Here is a 16,327-nt window from a genome sequence, read left to right on the forward strand (position 1 = left end):
CACATTTTGTCAATCCTGTCATATACAAAATTTGTCTAAGCATCCTTGGAGAAATTTGGAGGCGTAGGTAACATTTAACAGAACATTGCTATTCCCTAGCAATGAAAGAAGCAGATTGTTTCATGGGCAGTTTTTCAGATGCCTGTAGGAAATTCTACAAGCAGTTAGCATCAGTGGATAGCCAGATACCAACAACTTAACAACAGCCACCATGTCCTTCTGTGATGTCCCTACATTTAATACAGAGAGAATAATGTGTCTGTGCTTTTTACACGTTTCTCTTTGTCCTTATTAAAATATCAGATTCACAGTATCTTTAAAGCACTTTAGAGCACTTACCAGAGTCATATAGTATGAAAGAAGTATCAAATTAAAGCACAGTGTCAAGCATGGCTAATTCTGATCAATAACTGATGGTTTTAGGGCCTGACAAAAGCAGGCCTGGGCACCAAATGTTGTTAGTTTATTATTCTTTCCTGGCTCCTCTCTTGCTTTATGACTGTTAATTAGAGGGAACAAAGCAATCAGCACCTTCCCATGAATCTTTCTCTGGGAGCATGAGCCATCTGAGCATTGCAAGGCCGAATGCCTGATAACGCCCTGGGAATGTATGTAGTTTTGATATTCTATGTGTGAACGTTTCCCAGCTTCCCCTTCCCGTAGGAATCCCTTTGAAGTGTATCTTAAAAGTTGTGTATCAATGTATTGGTTTCATTCTTCTCAAGCAACGGCTTGAGCCAAAGTATCAGTCTGTCAATAAACGTAGTCTTTGTCTCATCTTCGGCTCGTCATTGAACCCGCATGCTTGACACACAGACCATGTTGATTTGTTCCAAATAAGTTGTTTTGCCAGTTTGTTCCCAAAGTGACAGGTTCTCAAAAAGGATGGAACATGAGTAAACACAAGACTTGAATTTACCCTGTGAAACTAAGGCTGAATATAGACAGGCAACTTGGGTTGGCAACCTCCTGGCTCAGGAAAAAGCCAGCATAGGTTGAGGTGCCCCGCTGTCAGGAGAGTGATGAGCTGCGTGCACCTCAGAGGAGTGGTTGGGAGGCACTTCCTTCCACTCCCAGGCCGTTCAGACTGCCGGGAAAGGCAACAGGGAAGCCCTTCAGAGATTTATCACCAATTAGTAATAGGTGACTTTTTGAAGTAGCACACAAGCATTGGTGTCAAGTACTGCAAGTTCTTCACCAACTAACACACCTTAGTTTGATCAAAGGCATTTATTGAAAAGCAAGACATGACAGTCAGGCAGGGTCTTGCTAAAACTAAACTCAGAGGGCTATGCCTATGTAGATATACCTTGGATCTATCTGTTACATGGTTCAAATGCAAAGTGCCAAAACTTGCTAATCACCTTCTCCCCACTATATGTCCTCTCTACTCCCGAGTTTCTTGAAGCAAGCTGGTATGAACGAGATAACATGGCCCTGAGTGTCTAGTTCAAAATTTAAAGCACTGTTGGAAACATAAAAAAATTACCCTACAAATAACTAATACTGATAATGCCCCTATTTGTTACCATTCTCATGAAATAATATAATAATAATAATAATAATAATAATAATTTTTTATTTCTATCCCGCCCTCCCCGCCGGGGCAGTCTCAGGGCGGCTCACAACATAAAACACACATTACATCAATTATACTTATAAAATAGTTAAAACAATTACAGAATATTAAAATTAACATAACAGTATGGCGTTAAAACAGGTTTCAATAAATTTCAGAAGTAAAAACATTTCAGGAATAAAAGCATTTCTAGCAGCATATCTAGATTTGTCATGAAGGCATGAAACAAACCAATTTTCCCCACATTTTATACAATTTACTGTGTATGAGACTTTACCTAATTCAGATAATTACCTAAAGTATATTAAACAGTTATATAGTATTGTTTTGCCTTTCTAATAAGAAATTCAACTTGATACCTGGTCTGGCCCACAGATTAATGCAGAATGGGCTGTGTACCACTGGTGTAAGGATATGTCAAGAGCAGAGAAAGTCAGATTTTAGAATAACCTGCTTAAAATACACCTTTGTGCAATTTACCACTGGCTTCTACTTGTATTACAGGATCTCCAAGTAGAGGTTATTCTAAAGATCAGATTCTTTCATCTGCACAAGGCAGACAGATTACTTATTGTTTGAAAAGCAATTAAGTGGTATTCACAAATCATACACACAAAGCATCAGACCTGAACATGTATTAATGGAGGATGTTCTAATTAAAATTCAATTAGCAAACCACATTTCATGATAACAATGTAATGACATAGAATTATTTACACTCAGTATTGGTTATTTCAATGTTTTTGGACATCTTTTAGACTTTAGTTTTGTCCCTTTCTTACAAATAAAATGTAATATCCATCCAATAAACACTCTGGGGAAAAGCAAACTTAAAAAAAAAAGAATCAAGTAATATAGTAATGTCTAAAACCTAAACAATCTTAAATCGGTTTTAAAAATGTCATCATAACATCTGGAGCTCCCTGCTTCTTCCTTGTCACATTTTTTATTATCCATTTTCTCACAAAACTTTCCCCACATGACTAGTAACTGGTTTCACTATTTATAGCTGCTAGTGGTTGTGAAACTGTTTCTTTGAGTAGTATCAAGAGAGGGAACTTTCTTCAAAACTCACAAACAAATTTTTAAGAAGAGGGGGGAAGTCTTTTAGATGTTTTAATCAGATCCAGACTGGGTCAGAATAGGGAACTGATTCATTATATATGACTGTATTTGACAAGCCCCTTTAAGTTCCATGAAGAAAGAAAGGAATACAAATGCAATCAGTCAATGAATGCCTGTTGGGTTCATTTAAACATGAATGTGCCTTGTGCAATCTGCTGTTTGTCCCATGACTTGTCCTGATTTCAGCTCCATTTTGAGTCTTTTCAGCATGAAAGTTAGTACTTCATTAAACAGGTACTAACTTCCTCATTAATGTTCCCTAAATGTGTATGGATTCATATACTGCAACATTCTTTTACCCTGCCACTGGTCCACAGCTCCTTCTGTATTATGGGAGATTTCCCTTTCATTTTGCTTTGTTTATCTGTTTCTACAACAGCTTTAACTTTTCTCATGGGGTTAGATGAGGATGAATCCTACTATTTGTCTCCCCTCCTTGACAGCTTCTCCCTGTGCCATTGCTCCTGTGCCATTTCTCCATTCTCCTTACTCCTTCGCTGCCCCATCATATCTTCTTCATCCTCAGTCGATGCTGCGCAGTTTACACTGGCTACCAATCGAGTACCAGACCCACTTCAAGGTTTTAGTATTGACATTTAAAGCCTTACATGGCCTGGGACCGGCATACCTGCGGGGACCATCTCTCCCCATATGAGCCCCAGAGGTCATTATGGTCGACCAGTCAACATCTCCTGACAATCCCTGGCCTAAGGGACGTCTGACTTGCCTTGACCAGGGCTTTTTCGGCCCTGGTCCTGACCTGGCGGAATCAGCTCCCTGTGGAGGTGCGGGCACTACCGGATTTGTTGCCATTCCGGAGGGCCTGTAAGACGGAGATGTTCTGCCAGGCCTATGGTTGAGGCAAGCAGATGTCCTTATTCTATTATACCATCTAAATTGGCCTCCCTGCACTGATTGCTTAAAATCGGGCCGATACCTAGGCTGGGACAAGTATGCCTCAATTGATATGTCCATACCATATGAATTGCCATGAATGCTGCCTTAAACTAACTCTGAGCGGCAACTTAACTGTTTTATTTTAATATTTTAACCTGTTTTAACTGTTTGATTGTTTTACTCTTTATCTGTTAGATTGCCTATTGTTTGTTTTAATGGTTTACGATGTTGGAATCAGCCCTGAGCCCACCATGGGAAAGGGAGGACTACAAATTGACAGAAATCAATCAATCTATCTATCCTCTGTGGGTTTTCAGAGCTGTTTAGGCTTCCCCTTTCCACTGTCACTGAATTGGTTCCCCTCTTCTCCTTTATTTCTTTTCATTGCTAGTACGGTAGTATATAGTGATGTGCACAAACTGCTTCACAAACTAAAGTTTGTGATGAATTTTGGCTGGTTCATGGTTTGTAGCAAGTCAACAAGAAGGAATTTCCCATGAACTTTCAAGCTGTTCATGGTGGTTTGTGAATTGATACTTTTTCAGACAGACTGTCTCTGCTCAATCTGAATGTTTATCAAATTTCAAAGCAACGGGGGGGGGGGCAGAACTTGGGGGGCATGTAGAGGAGCATCCAGAGGAGGTCTCCTGCAACTTTGATGTCTCAAGCTTGCACAGGATCCATTATATACACTCCTGATGAACCTGTGCCAGTCAAAATGGCCACCTGTAATTTCCCCCAAAAGCACTTTCCTTGGGGCACCTTTTTTGGGGTGCCATAACACAGACCCTGAAAATGCAATCCTCACCAAACTTGGAGAGCAGGTAGAGGAGAATCATCTGGAGATTCCCTGTAAGTTTGATGTCTCTAGCACACTGAGGTTGTTTGACAAATGAACTAGTTTGTTTGGTGGCTAAAAGTTCATGACAGTTAATAATAATAATAATAATAATAATAATAATAATAATAATAATAATAACAACAACTTTATTTTTATATCCCGCCCTCCCTCGCCAAAGGCGGGCTCAGGGCGGCTCACAGACATGGAATTCCATGATTCAATAAAACAATATAAACAACAATTTTAAATACAATCAATTACATAAATAAATTAGTTAGAAATAGATAAAATAGGTGCTATAAAATACTATACATCACGGTTCACAAACCAAGCATGCCAAGAACCACAAACCAAACTGCATTTCCCCTGTCTGTGACCATTCCTAGTAGCGTAGCTATCCCATTTTTGTTTCCCTATAGCAACCCCAAATATGAACAAACTCTGGGTCTTGTTTTTGCAACATCTGCACATTCACAGATGTTGCATGGGGGGGGTTTACCTCCAAATCAAATTTCTATTTAAACATTGATATCATGCTAAGTTTCCAGAACTGTACATCAGAGCTGTTTTAAACTTCATTGTGTAATCTGCCTACATATAAGTGGGCCAGTCTTTGGCTATTAGATATACAGACAATCTGTAAAACCAGCTGCTACAGAAAAAGGAATAACACCAATATGTGCTTTAATACACTGACATTTCCTTAAAGGGGAGCTGTCACTGTGAGATGGAGCATCGGGAATTTACTCAACAAGAGCCATGCATAAAATCCCATTACACTTCTCACCAAAAGCCAATTAATTATTTTATATTTTAAAATCCACCTCTATCTGTGTTGAGAGGTTTTTCTTAGGTCACATACTCAATAATCCTTCTACACTGATGCCATATATTCAATAACTGTCTGTCTTCCACTCTTCTTCTTTCCTTAATCCATCTCCCCTGATTAGCTGCAATTTCACCTTCAAATAGTCCTGCTTCTCTGGCTAGCATCTGTATATATGTATGTGTATTGATGTCACATTTGCAAATGCTATTTCCCTTCTGCTTTAGATTTTACATAGCAACACCTGCTTTGAATTTGCATTAAAAATTATCACTATTTTAAAATGAACATTTTAGGACTTGCGTCTTTTAGTCCAACATTTAACCTTTTGCAGCAAAGGCAGTATAGAAGTAACTATGTTGAATTCAGATGTATTCAGCAATGATTAAATGAGTCAGCGGTGTGATGCGGTGGCTAAAAAAGAAAATTTGATTTTGGGCTGTATCAACAGAAGTATAGTGCCCAGATCAAGTGAAGTGATGGTATCACTTTACTCTGCTCTGGTTAGATCTCAGCTGGAATATTGTGTTCAGTTTGGAGCACGGAATCCAAGGAAGAAATACAGCAGTATCTCTGTTGGATTAGTTGTAGCATGATCAATACAGAGCAGAGTCATAGTGTGAAATAGTAAATGTAAGAATACAAGAAGAGCCCTGTTCCACCCAGACTAGCATCCTGTCTCACAGGATGGCTAATCAGTTCATCTGAGTTGCCAACAACAGGGTATAGAGGCTGAACCCTTCCCCTGATATTGCCTCCTGCCACTGGGATCAGAGGTTGACTTCCTCTGAACATGGAGGTTCCCCTTGGTCACCATGGCTAGTACCTACTGATAGACCTAACCTCCATGAATCTATCTAATCCTCTTTTAAAGTTGATTACTCCTGTGGCCATCATTACATCCTTTGACAGCAAATTCCACATTTTAATCATTCTCTGTGTAAAAAATTCTTTTTGTCTGTCCCGACCTTACTTCCCATCAGCTTTATTATATGCCCTTAAGTTCTAATATTTTGAGAGAAGAAAAAATTCACTTTGTCAACTCTCTCCACCCTGTGCATAATTTTATAAACCTCTATCATGTTCTCTCTTAGATCCAGGTGGGCAGCAGTGTTGGTCTGAAGCAACAGAACAAAGTAGGAGTCCAGTAGCACCTTTAAGACCAACATCGTTTTATTCAGAACGTAAACTTTCATATGTATGCATACTTCATCAGACAATGGAATAAGGTAAAGTAAGCAGAGCTCATTGCTTTCCATTGTTCTCCCTTAGTCACCTCTTTTCTAAACTGAAAAGTCCCAAGTGTTCATAAATTATAGGGAAGGCATTCCAATCCCCTAAGTACCTTGTTTACCTTCTGTACTTTTTCCAGCTCTGCAATTTCTTTTTGAGATATGGCAACAAGAATTCTACACAGTATTCCAAATGAGGTCACAACGTAGATCTACATGGAGGCATTATAATATCATCTGTTTTATGTTCAATCCCATTCCTACTAATCCCTAACATCGAATTTGCCTTTTTCACTGCTCCAATTCATTGCATTGGCACTTTAATTGAGCTATCCACAACCTCAAGATCCTTTTGCCTCTCAGTTTCAGCAAGTTCAGACTCCATTAGCCTGAACTTGAAGCTGGAATTTTTTTGTCCCAATTCCCGTCACCTTTCAGTGGAAGAGAAAGAAACATATATACCCTTTTGTTTAGTTGTTGTGCTGAGGCAAAGTTATCTACTTACCGGATTGTTGTACATCTCAATAATGAGCTGCTTGACACCATGTAGTGTAGGATGAGCCCAAGGAGAAGGATCCACCCAATGTCGATTTAAATCAAAGCCCATTAGAGAGCACCTGTAAAAAAAAAAAGTATAGTGCAGGCAATCACACTTAAAGATATTGTAAATAAATTGTGTGTGAGAGACCCCCTACCTTAGTAAGCTAGGTATTGACCAGGGGGACATTATGTGCACTGCAGTGCCATTCTTCCACATTCTGGACTTTACTTGTGGCAGATATAACAAAACAGTGACCCCCAGAGAGCTACCTGTAGATCACAAGTTGGGATTTTGGAAAGAAACGGTACTACATGGAACATATAGTATCCAGTATCCAGTTTAGGAGCAACTCACATATTTCTTAGGTCTACCACTCAAGAAATATCCTGGATTTGAGGTGAGACCACTGAATTCAAAACGCACATGCAGGACATCAGCTATAAAAGGCACATGTTCATTTCAAGTGTGACGTTTCCCATCAAAATACCTTCTAACAACATAAATCATTGCTTAATTTTTTTTTAAATCCAGTTTATGCTTAGATGAGCAGAGGTTTTGGATGGCACCCAGAGGAAGATGCAGGGGTGGAGCCACAGCAGCCATCATCACCATGCACAATGTGACATCACTTTTGGGGAAAACTGGGGTTGTAAGTTGTCAGGGGTCTTAGATGGAACAGGTCAGTGCATTGCATGGTACTCATTCTCTAACACAATGAACAAAGAGTTGACTCCTCCCACTCTTTAGCACAAACAATGTTACCTTTGTCAGCTATATCTAGCATGGTCTGCAGTTATGTAGCCTTGTTATGGCCTGAGGCATTTCTAGCAGGGCAGGAAAGAGGGTAATATCTTTATGGCAGCTGAATAAGATGTGGGCTGAGGTTCTGTTCTTCCTCAGCTCACAGATATTTAGCTCAGTCCCAAGACCCTAAGTGACCTAGCTAGCAGATCCAGATTATCACAGAATGAGGTGCACTGTATTGTAAGCCACAGTGGATTCTTACTGGGGAGAAAAGTGAAATAAAAATACAAAGTAAGACAAAGAAAAAGACAAGACCTTGGTGCTAGATCCAGGTAAATCCAAGCCCTTGAGCACTATGAGACTCACTATGAGACTCACTTGGTCGGGGTTGCAAAATCTGCTCTCGATCCCCAACATCAAAGAGGCCAGGTTCAAGATGACCAGAGCCAGGGCCTTTTCTGTTGTGTCTCCTGCCTGTTGGAATGAGCTGCCGGAGGAGGTTAGGGCCCTGTGAGAGCTTCCACAGTTCCACAGGGCCTGTACCATGGTGCTCTTCCGCCAGGCATTCTCGAATTAAAATCGATAACAACAGGAAAGCAGAAATTAATCCACTTGGCCCATCTTGAACATCATATTGTGACTGGAGATCTTTTCTAATAGGACATCTAGCAGAAGTACTTGAATAATAACATTTTAACACCAATGTAGTTGGTAGTATCCGCCATCATCAATACATCAATATATTTTAATGTGAGATCAAATAGCACCTACCATTGTTTTATGAAATTGTTTCATATGTTTTTATTTATGATGTACTTGCATTTTTATCTTTTGTCTATGACTTCCTAATGTGAGCTGCCCTGAGCCTGCTTTGGTGGGAATACAAGTCAAACAAACAAACAAATTAAACTAAGCTGCAAATCCATAACTTCTGACATACGTGCTCTGCTTTCTAGCCCTTAGAAGATCGGGAAACTGTGGGTAATTTTATTTCATTTCTTCGAGGTGAAAGAACTTCAACTCTAGGGGGTAACCCCATCATAATTTTTCAGTTTGTGCTGGGCGACCTGGAAAATTGATGGCAGCACAAGGAACTTATAATGCCTGAAAAGGCTATGAGAGCTTTTCATGTTGCCTGTACCACTGATGCCCATCAAGCATGAATTAAAAGATTATGATCCTCCTCAATAAAATACTTCTTTAACATACAGAGTAGCACCGGGAAATGTATTGCCCACTTATGATAATTTAACCCTTAAATACTGACATATGTAGATCCTCTAGACTATAAAGAGTTTCATGTTGCAGCTTATGATTAATAACATTTGTTCAGACATCTTTCAAGAATAAGCATAAGAATAAAGCAATAAAAAAGAAAGTTTTTTTAAAAAGTGGTTGTGGTTATATTTCTTTTAAATCAAACAATTAATTGATTACATTTAAGCGTGTTTTGCTTTGGGGTTCTAGGGATTCCACCACCATCCCTTTCACTTCAGGACTGTCTAAACTGCTTGGTTTCATAGTTTAGAAACTTTATGATTAGACACGATAGCTCAGTGTATAAACAGCTCCAAGCTGGAAAATATACTGGATTGCCCTTAAACTAGGAATGCCAACTGCAGGTTCTGAAATTTTTGAAGATTGGGAGCAGAGCACAGGAAGGGTGGCATTTGGGGAAGAGACAGACCTAAGGGGAGTATAATGCCATTGAATCTACCCTCCAAAGCAGCCATTGTCTCCAGAAAAATTGATCTCTGTAGTCAAAATATCAGTTGAAATTCCAGGAGATCTCCAGGTCACACCTTGAGGTTGGCTACTCTACTTTAAGCAGAAAGTATCTAGTATATATTACAAAGAACCGGATTTGGGGTTACAGTATAGCCCTAGACCAGTAAACTGAGACAATATGCTACTCTGGGCTGTTTCTGCTATCTCCTGATAGAACTGATCTGCAAGATATTTATTTATGCTGTAATTAAATAATATCTCGCTCCTCAGTACAATTACTCTTTGGGTGCACTCAATCCCACTGTTCTATGTATTAACAAGGATGACAATACACTGACTTCCTGATATGAAAGTAAGGATTGTTAACCCAGATCAACAACTTCACTTTGGAGTTTACATGAACAGAGAATTTATTTAATTTTAGCTAGCAAATAGTGAATGCTCTCGATTTTACTTCTTTGTACATTTGTGTTTATTTTTGTAAACAGTTTCTGTTCTGTGCTTTCACTTGTTAAATCTGAGGAATTTGTATTGAGAAAGATGTGTTCTGGTGCATGTATATGTATATGTATGTATGTTTGTATGTATTCATATATTGTTATGTATATGAATCTATGTGTACCAAATGGTGTTCCTGCCTGGCTCATTGGAGCCTGAAGGACTGAGCTTGGGGACTTAGGAACAATGGGCAGTAGGATCCAAATCTCAACAGTCCTGCTCCAATCACTGGCTCCCTGCTGGTTTGAATGACCCAATAATGTGCTAGCGCGGGAACTCGGCAGTATATATAGTTGGTCCAGCGAGCCCCGTTTGCCAGTTCAGTTAGTGCAGCCACTACCATGCTGTACTCAATAAAGAGCTTGTTATCACTACCACTTCGCCTCTTCTATGCCTAAGAACCCACTATATTATAGTGGCAATGAAGATGGGATCCTGGTAGGTGATCCAGCAACCAGCACTGCACTGTGCCCCGCAGCAGCTGCTTCCAGCTCAGTGCATCGCACCGCCATCACTGAGGAAGGTCGCCAAGTCAAGACCTGAGATGAGTGAAGAGCGAGCATTCAGCACCTCCACGCCTCCTGCTGACCATCCACCATTGGTCCCCCACATGGCCAGTCAGCCTAGCCCACAGAGGTTCATGCAGGAGTTCAACCATGAGCAACCGGAGCGGAGAGAAAGATGGGAAAAGCGGATGAATTTCTTCATCCTATACCATAAAATTATGGATGAAGAACAGCAGAAGCGTCTCCTGCTCAGCTGCAGCAGAGAGGACACGCTGGAGCTGGCGGAGAATTTGCTGTTGCCACTGACACTGCATGAAGCCACCTACAAGGCCATCACGGAGAAGCTGACTGACCACTTCTCAACCCAGCCGACCCGCACATCGAGTTCCACAAGCAGAACCAGCAGGCAGGAGAATTGGCCACTATCTTCCTCGCGGAACTCTGCCACCTTGCTCATGAGTGCGCCTTCATGAGTCCTGATGAGGCCTTGTTAGACTGCTTTGTAACAGGCCTCCATGATGAATGTATGCAGGTGAAGCTGGCAGTCAAGAAGACCCTGACCTTGGAAGATGCCCTGAGTGAAGCCACTGACAATGAGAAATCGCACAAGGAGTGGCACTCAACTGGAGCACACCAGGTCGCCAGCGCTCCAACCCCGATGACTCTGAAGACAATGCCCTCAAAGTGCATCAGGCTTAACCGAAGCACCTGCTGCCATGTGCAACAGAGATGGCAACGACCTGAGGCTGCACCAGCTGTGGAGACGCCCACAAAAGACACTCCTGCAAGTACCTGGACATCGTTTGCCACACGTGCGGCCAGGCCAACCATCTGGCACAAGTTTGCCGCATGAAGCTGCCACGCCAGAGCCAGGATGGCTCTGCATGACAGAAACATGGCTGCTGCCATGAGGTCACATTCATGGAGGACATTCAGACACTCACCACAGCGGGGGACCAGGTATGCCAGCTTCCTATGCCTTCCCCTGATAAGTTCAAGGTGACTGTTCTTATTGAAGGCAAGCCGTGTAATATGGAGGTAGACTCCGGGGTGGGCCAGACAGTCATCTCAGCCCGCACGTTCAGGCAACTGTGCTCGGGGGGGGGGGGGAATCCCAGCTACTTCCATCCCCACGGTGGAGGCCCAAACCATCATAATGCACAGGGGGGCCTTCCTGGTCAGGCGGCAGTTTGGGGATCTTCAAGAACTTAATGGTAAAAAAGGTAAAGGTAGTCCCCTGTGCAAGCATCAGTCATTTTCGACTCTGGGGTGATGTTGCTTTCACAACATTTTCACGGCAGACTTTTTACGGGGTGGTTTGCCATTGCCTTCCCCAGTCATCTACACTTTCCCCCCCAGCAAAGTGGATACTCATTTTACCGACCTCGGAAGAATGGAAGACTGAGTCAACCTGGAGCTGGCTACCTGAACCCAGCTTCTGCTGGAATCTTAATGGACTCACTCTTAAAAGGTATACCTGGGGTCCAACCATTCTTTGATGATGTGCTGATCACTGCAGCTACCAAAGGAGTTCACCCTGCACCGCCAGGCCGTACTACAGCATTTTGATGGGGTGGGCCTCAAGGTCAAAAGGGAGAAGTGTATGTTGGGGGTTTCCACTACAGATTTCCTGGGTTACACAGTGGACGCAGACAGAATCCACCCAACCAAGGACAAAATTAGGGCCATTTGAGAGGTGCCTGCCCCCACAAACAAGGCAGAATTAAAAGCTTTCTTGGGCCTCCTAAACTTTTACCACATCCTCCTTCCCCACAAGGTGGCAGTAGCGGAGCCCTTACATAGGCTTCTAGACAAACAGGCTCTGTGGGTTTGGGGTCACCGGCAAGCCACCGCTTTTCAAGCGGTAAAAGCGGTAAAAGATATATTGACTTCTAACAGCTTGCTGGCACACTTCAACACTTTCCTGTATGCTGTGGGCACTATCTTGGCCCACATGCTACTGGACGGCCAAGAGGTTCTGGTAGTCTACTACTCACGGACATTGCAAAAACCAGAGCACAATTACATGCAAATTGATAAGGAGGGCCTGGCCATTGTGGTGGGGGTAAAAAAATTCCATGACTATCTGTATGGCCGGCCCTTTACCATCCACACGGACCACAAGCCCCTCCTATGTCTGTTTGCCCCCGACTGCCAAACTCCCCAAATACTATCTCCGTTGGTCTTGCAGTGGTCCATTTTTCTCACGGGGTACCAATCTGACCTCCAGTACTACCTAGGGAAGGCCATGGGCCGCGCCAACACCCTGATTTGCCTGCCGCTGCCTTAAGTGGATGCTGATCTGGTCCCTGTGCACCAGATCATAGCTTTGGACTCCCTGCCAGACTGCCCAGTGCATGGAAAGGATATTGCCCACTGCTCCAGGAAGGACAAAATCCTCCCCCGTGTTTTCGACTGGGTGTGGAGGGGATGGCTCACGTGCCGGATGGTGTTGGAATTTGCTGCTTTTTCGTCCCACAGGAACGAATTGTCTGTACATAAAGATTGTCTGTTGTGGGGAAACAGGGTCGTGGTACCCCGGGTGTTGAGGCAGGGGGTTCTCACAGCGCTGCTCAAACCCATCTGGGGATCGAGCGCATGAAGGCGCTGGCCCGCAACTCTGTATGGTGGCTGGGAATTGATGATGCTATAGAATCCTGGGTTGTCCAATGCCAACCATGCCAGGAGACCCGTCTGGCACTGCCTTAAACCCCAGCCCAACAGTGGGAGTCCACACGCAACCCCTGGTCCTGCCTGCACCTCAATTTTGTGGGGCCCTTCCAAGGGCAAATATTTTTCCTCATAGTGGACTCTTACTCGAAGTAGCTCGAGGTCATACCCATAGTGTCCACCCCCTTCCGGGTCACACTAGGGGCCCTCCACAGGGTTTTCACCACCCATGGCCTGCCCAACACACTGATGTCCAATAATGGGACAGCCTTCACCACGGCCATTGGAGCCTGAAGAACTGAGCTTGGGGACTTAGGAATAATGGGCAGTAGGATCCAAATCCAAACTGACCTGCTCCAATCACAGGCCCCTTGCTGTTTGAATGACCCAATAACATGGTAGCATGAGAACCCAGTAGTGTATATAGATTGGCCCAGCGGGCCCCATTCGTCAGTTCAGTTAGTGCAACCACTACCATGCTGTACTCAATAAAGAGCTTGTTATCACTACCACCTAACCTCTTCTATGCCTAAGAACCCACAATTATATATACATTATTATATATATCTAATAATGTGTGTGTAATATATAGCATTACACACATATACATCATGCAGATTTACTGATGCACAAACGACACTGAAAAATGCCTACAATTTATTTAAAAATTAAGGAAAGAGAAAATGGTACAAACAAAGAACCATAAATTCAGAAAAGAGAAATATCAAAACTGAGAACTTTAGATCAAAACAAAAAGGATGAGAATTTTTTTTAAAAATCATCCTGTTTCAGCATCACATTGCTGCCTACTATTACAAGTCAAGGCATTCTTGCAAAAACTTCAGAAATTGCTATGTTTCAAATTGCTTGAGATCATCAGAAATAAACATACAACTAAATTTTTGTTTTAAAAAAATGTTCCAACATTTATCTCTGCATTGTGTTCCACTCCTTTGTTCTGGTTTAACTATGAGAATTCCTAAAATTATTGTTGGGATTGGAATGCATGTAGTTTGCTACAGTTTCCACTTTATTTGCACCTTTTATCATCTCAAGTAATGCTAACATGTTTTATGCATGATTGCATGAAGATCCTTTTTGCGTGTTGTTTCACCAATCAGCATATGTGCTGAAGCACTACATACAAATACTGATATAATCACATGCACTATCACAGCAACGTTTCTCTGTGGAGCCATTTTGGTTCAGCAAAACAGGTTGCGGGGAGGCAGGAGCCCGTCTTTCATCCACACCAGAGTTCCAAGCTGAATCATCTGCCTTTAAGCTGCAGGGAACACAAGTTCATTCTAGGGAATCCAGACGTTACTTGCCAAAAATTATTGTGAAGCTTGGCCCTTAGTGTTTATTCAGTTAGTACTTTGAGAGGGTGGAAAAGATAATATGAATTGAAAGGAACTGAAGGTGCAACAAATTCCACATGCACAGTGCACAATTCAGAAATGAAACACAAGAAACCATGGGAACTTGCTTTGGAAACAAATAATTTGGAATTTCAATATCGGGAGTAATTTGTATGAAGAGAACTTTGATAATATTTTTGGAGATAACTACCATGTGATATGCTTGAGTTAATTTCTAATAAAGTTTTCATACCATGTTGTGCCTTGATTTTTAATCACAATGTTGTGGGAATCATGTCAGTGCAAGTTCTATGTGGCAAAAGTGTAGAATCACACAATTGCTGGAACCTGATTCCAACCCCACAACTAACAGAGTAGCAGAGTAGCTAATCTGCCAGAGCTTGTTCCCTGTGGTTATATATGCAGAGTCAATGCACTGGATTGCTTGCCATTGGCCATTAATTGACATGCTTAGGACTATTTAGAGTCCCAGGAGTCATGATCATTAATGAAACACTGTGCTCCTTTCCTTCAGTACTGAGGGATTTTTAAATGGCAAATAATATGAGCTTAGTTGGCTCCATAATGCATATCAAATGCAGAATTCTGTCTCAGCTGCTATGGAGTAAGCAATGATTGCACCACAGCCATTCACTGTCTTTTTAAGAAAAGGCATCCTGATTAGATTTCTCATTTTGCATTTTATTTATTTCAAACCCACAAGGCAGCTTGGTAATGAGGCATGGCATTTGATTGCTTTCTCAACTGGACTTTTTTGTACAGATTTGCTTATGTAGAATCACAACTCAGAAAGAATGCACAAAGAAGTATTTAACAATGGCACTGTACTCCTAGCAGAGACAGAGTGAGAAGATCAGCATTAGCTGTTGAAGGCCACATGGTGGAGTAAATGTTTGTAGAATGAGTGACACAATTTTATATTATTTTAAACAGTATGGGATTGTTAACAAAGCATTCCTCCATTTTTTCTTTCTCTCTTTTATATGTAATAAAAATAAGCAACACAGTGATACATTTCTTATTTTAATGTGTTCACTCTCGCTCCCTACTTGTTAGAGTACCTAAAGGCACAAACATCAAAAAGGAACTGGGGCATTCCACAGCATGCACACATCTCTAATATCAACAAGCCATACTTTGATTCAGTACTTTTTTTCCCTCCTCACTTTTGCTCAGATCTCAGAGGGCGAAAGCAACAGTCACTGCACATTTGTTTGCATTCATTCATTTAAATGTATTCAACTTTTAAATGGTGCTTTGGCTATTATTAAGCTGTGCTATAAATATCAGACAAAAAAATACAGTGACAATCTGAAAAGTCATCCTCATATAACATGATAGTGTTTAAACAGTAAAACATTCCTTTAAGATGCACTAAAAGCTCTCTTAAATAGCTATGCTTGACAAAAGGCCACAAAGGTATCTGCCTCTCTCTTTCTGGGAGGCCCCACAGCAGCAGGACAGCAACAGATTAGGCTCTGGCCAAGGCTATAACAGAGAGCCAGTTTGGTGTAGTGGTTAAGTGTGTGGACTCTTATCTGGGAGAACTAGGTTTGATCCCCCAGTCCTCAACCTGCAGCTGCTGGAATGGCCTTGGGTCAGCCATAGCTCTCGCAGAGGTTGTCCTTGAAAGGGCAGCTTCTCTCTCAGCCTCACCTACCTCACAGGGTGTCTGTTGTGGGGGAGGAAGATAAAGGAGATTGTGAGCCACTTGGAGACTCTGAGATTTGGAGTGAAAGACAGGATATAAATCCATCA

General features: G+C 41.9%; 1 protein-coding gene across 1 annotated transcript in view; it reads right to left on the reverse strand.

The window, feature by feature from the left end:
• The window catches only part of LOC132567335 (cytosolic carboxypeptidase 6-like), a 570,982-nt gene that overhangs the window by 431,658 nt on the left and 122,997 nt on the right, over positions 1-16,327 (reverse strand). The window contains exon 4 of the mRNA XM_060233016.1: positions 7,006-7,117. Coding sequence (XP_060088999.1) covers positions 7,006-7,117 — 112 coding nt within the window. The remainder of the gene's footprint in view (positions 1-7,005; positions 7,118-16,327) is intronic.

Source organism: Heteronotia binoei, chromosome 2 (assembly GCF_032191835.1).
Source record: "Heteronotia binoei isolate CCM8104 ecotype False Entrance Well chromosome 2, APGP_CSIRO_Hbin_v1, whole genome shotgun sequence".
In the NCBI taxonomy this organism is placed as follows: domain Eukaryota; kingdom Metazoa; phylum Chordata; class Lepidosauria; order Squamata; family Gekkonidae; genus Heteronotia; species Heteronotia binoei.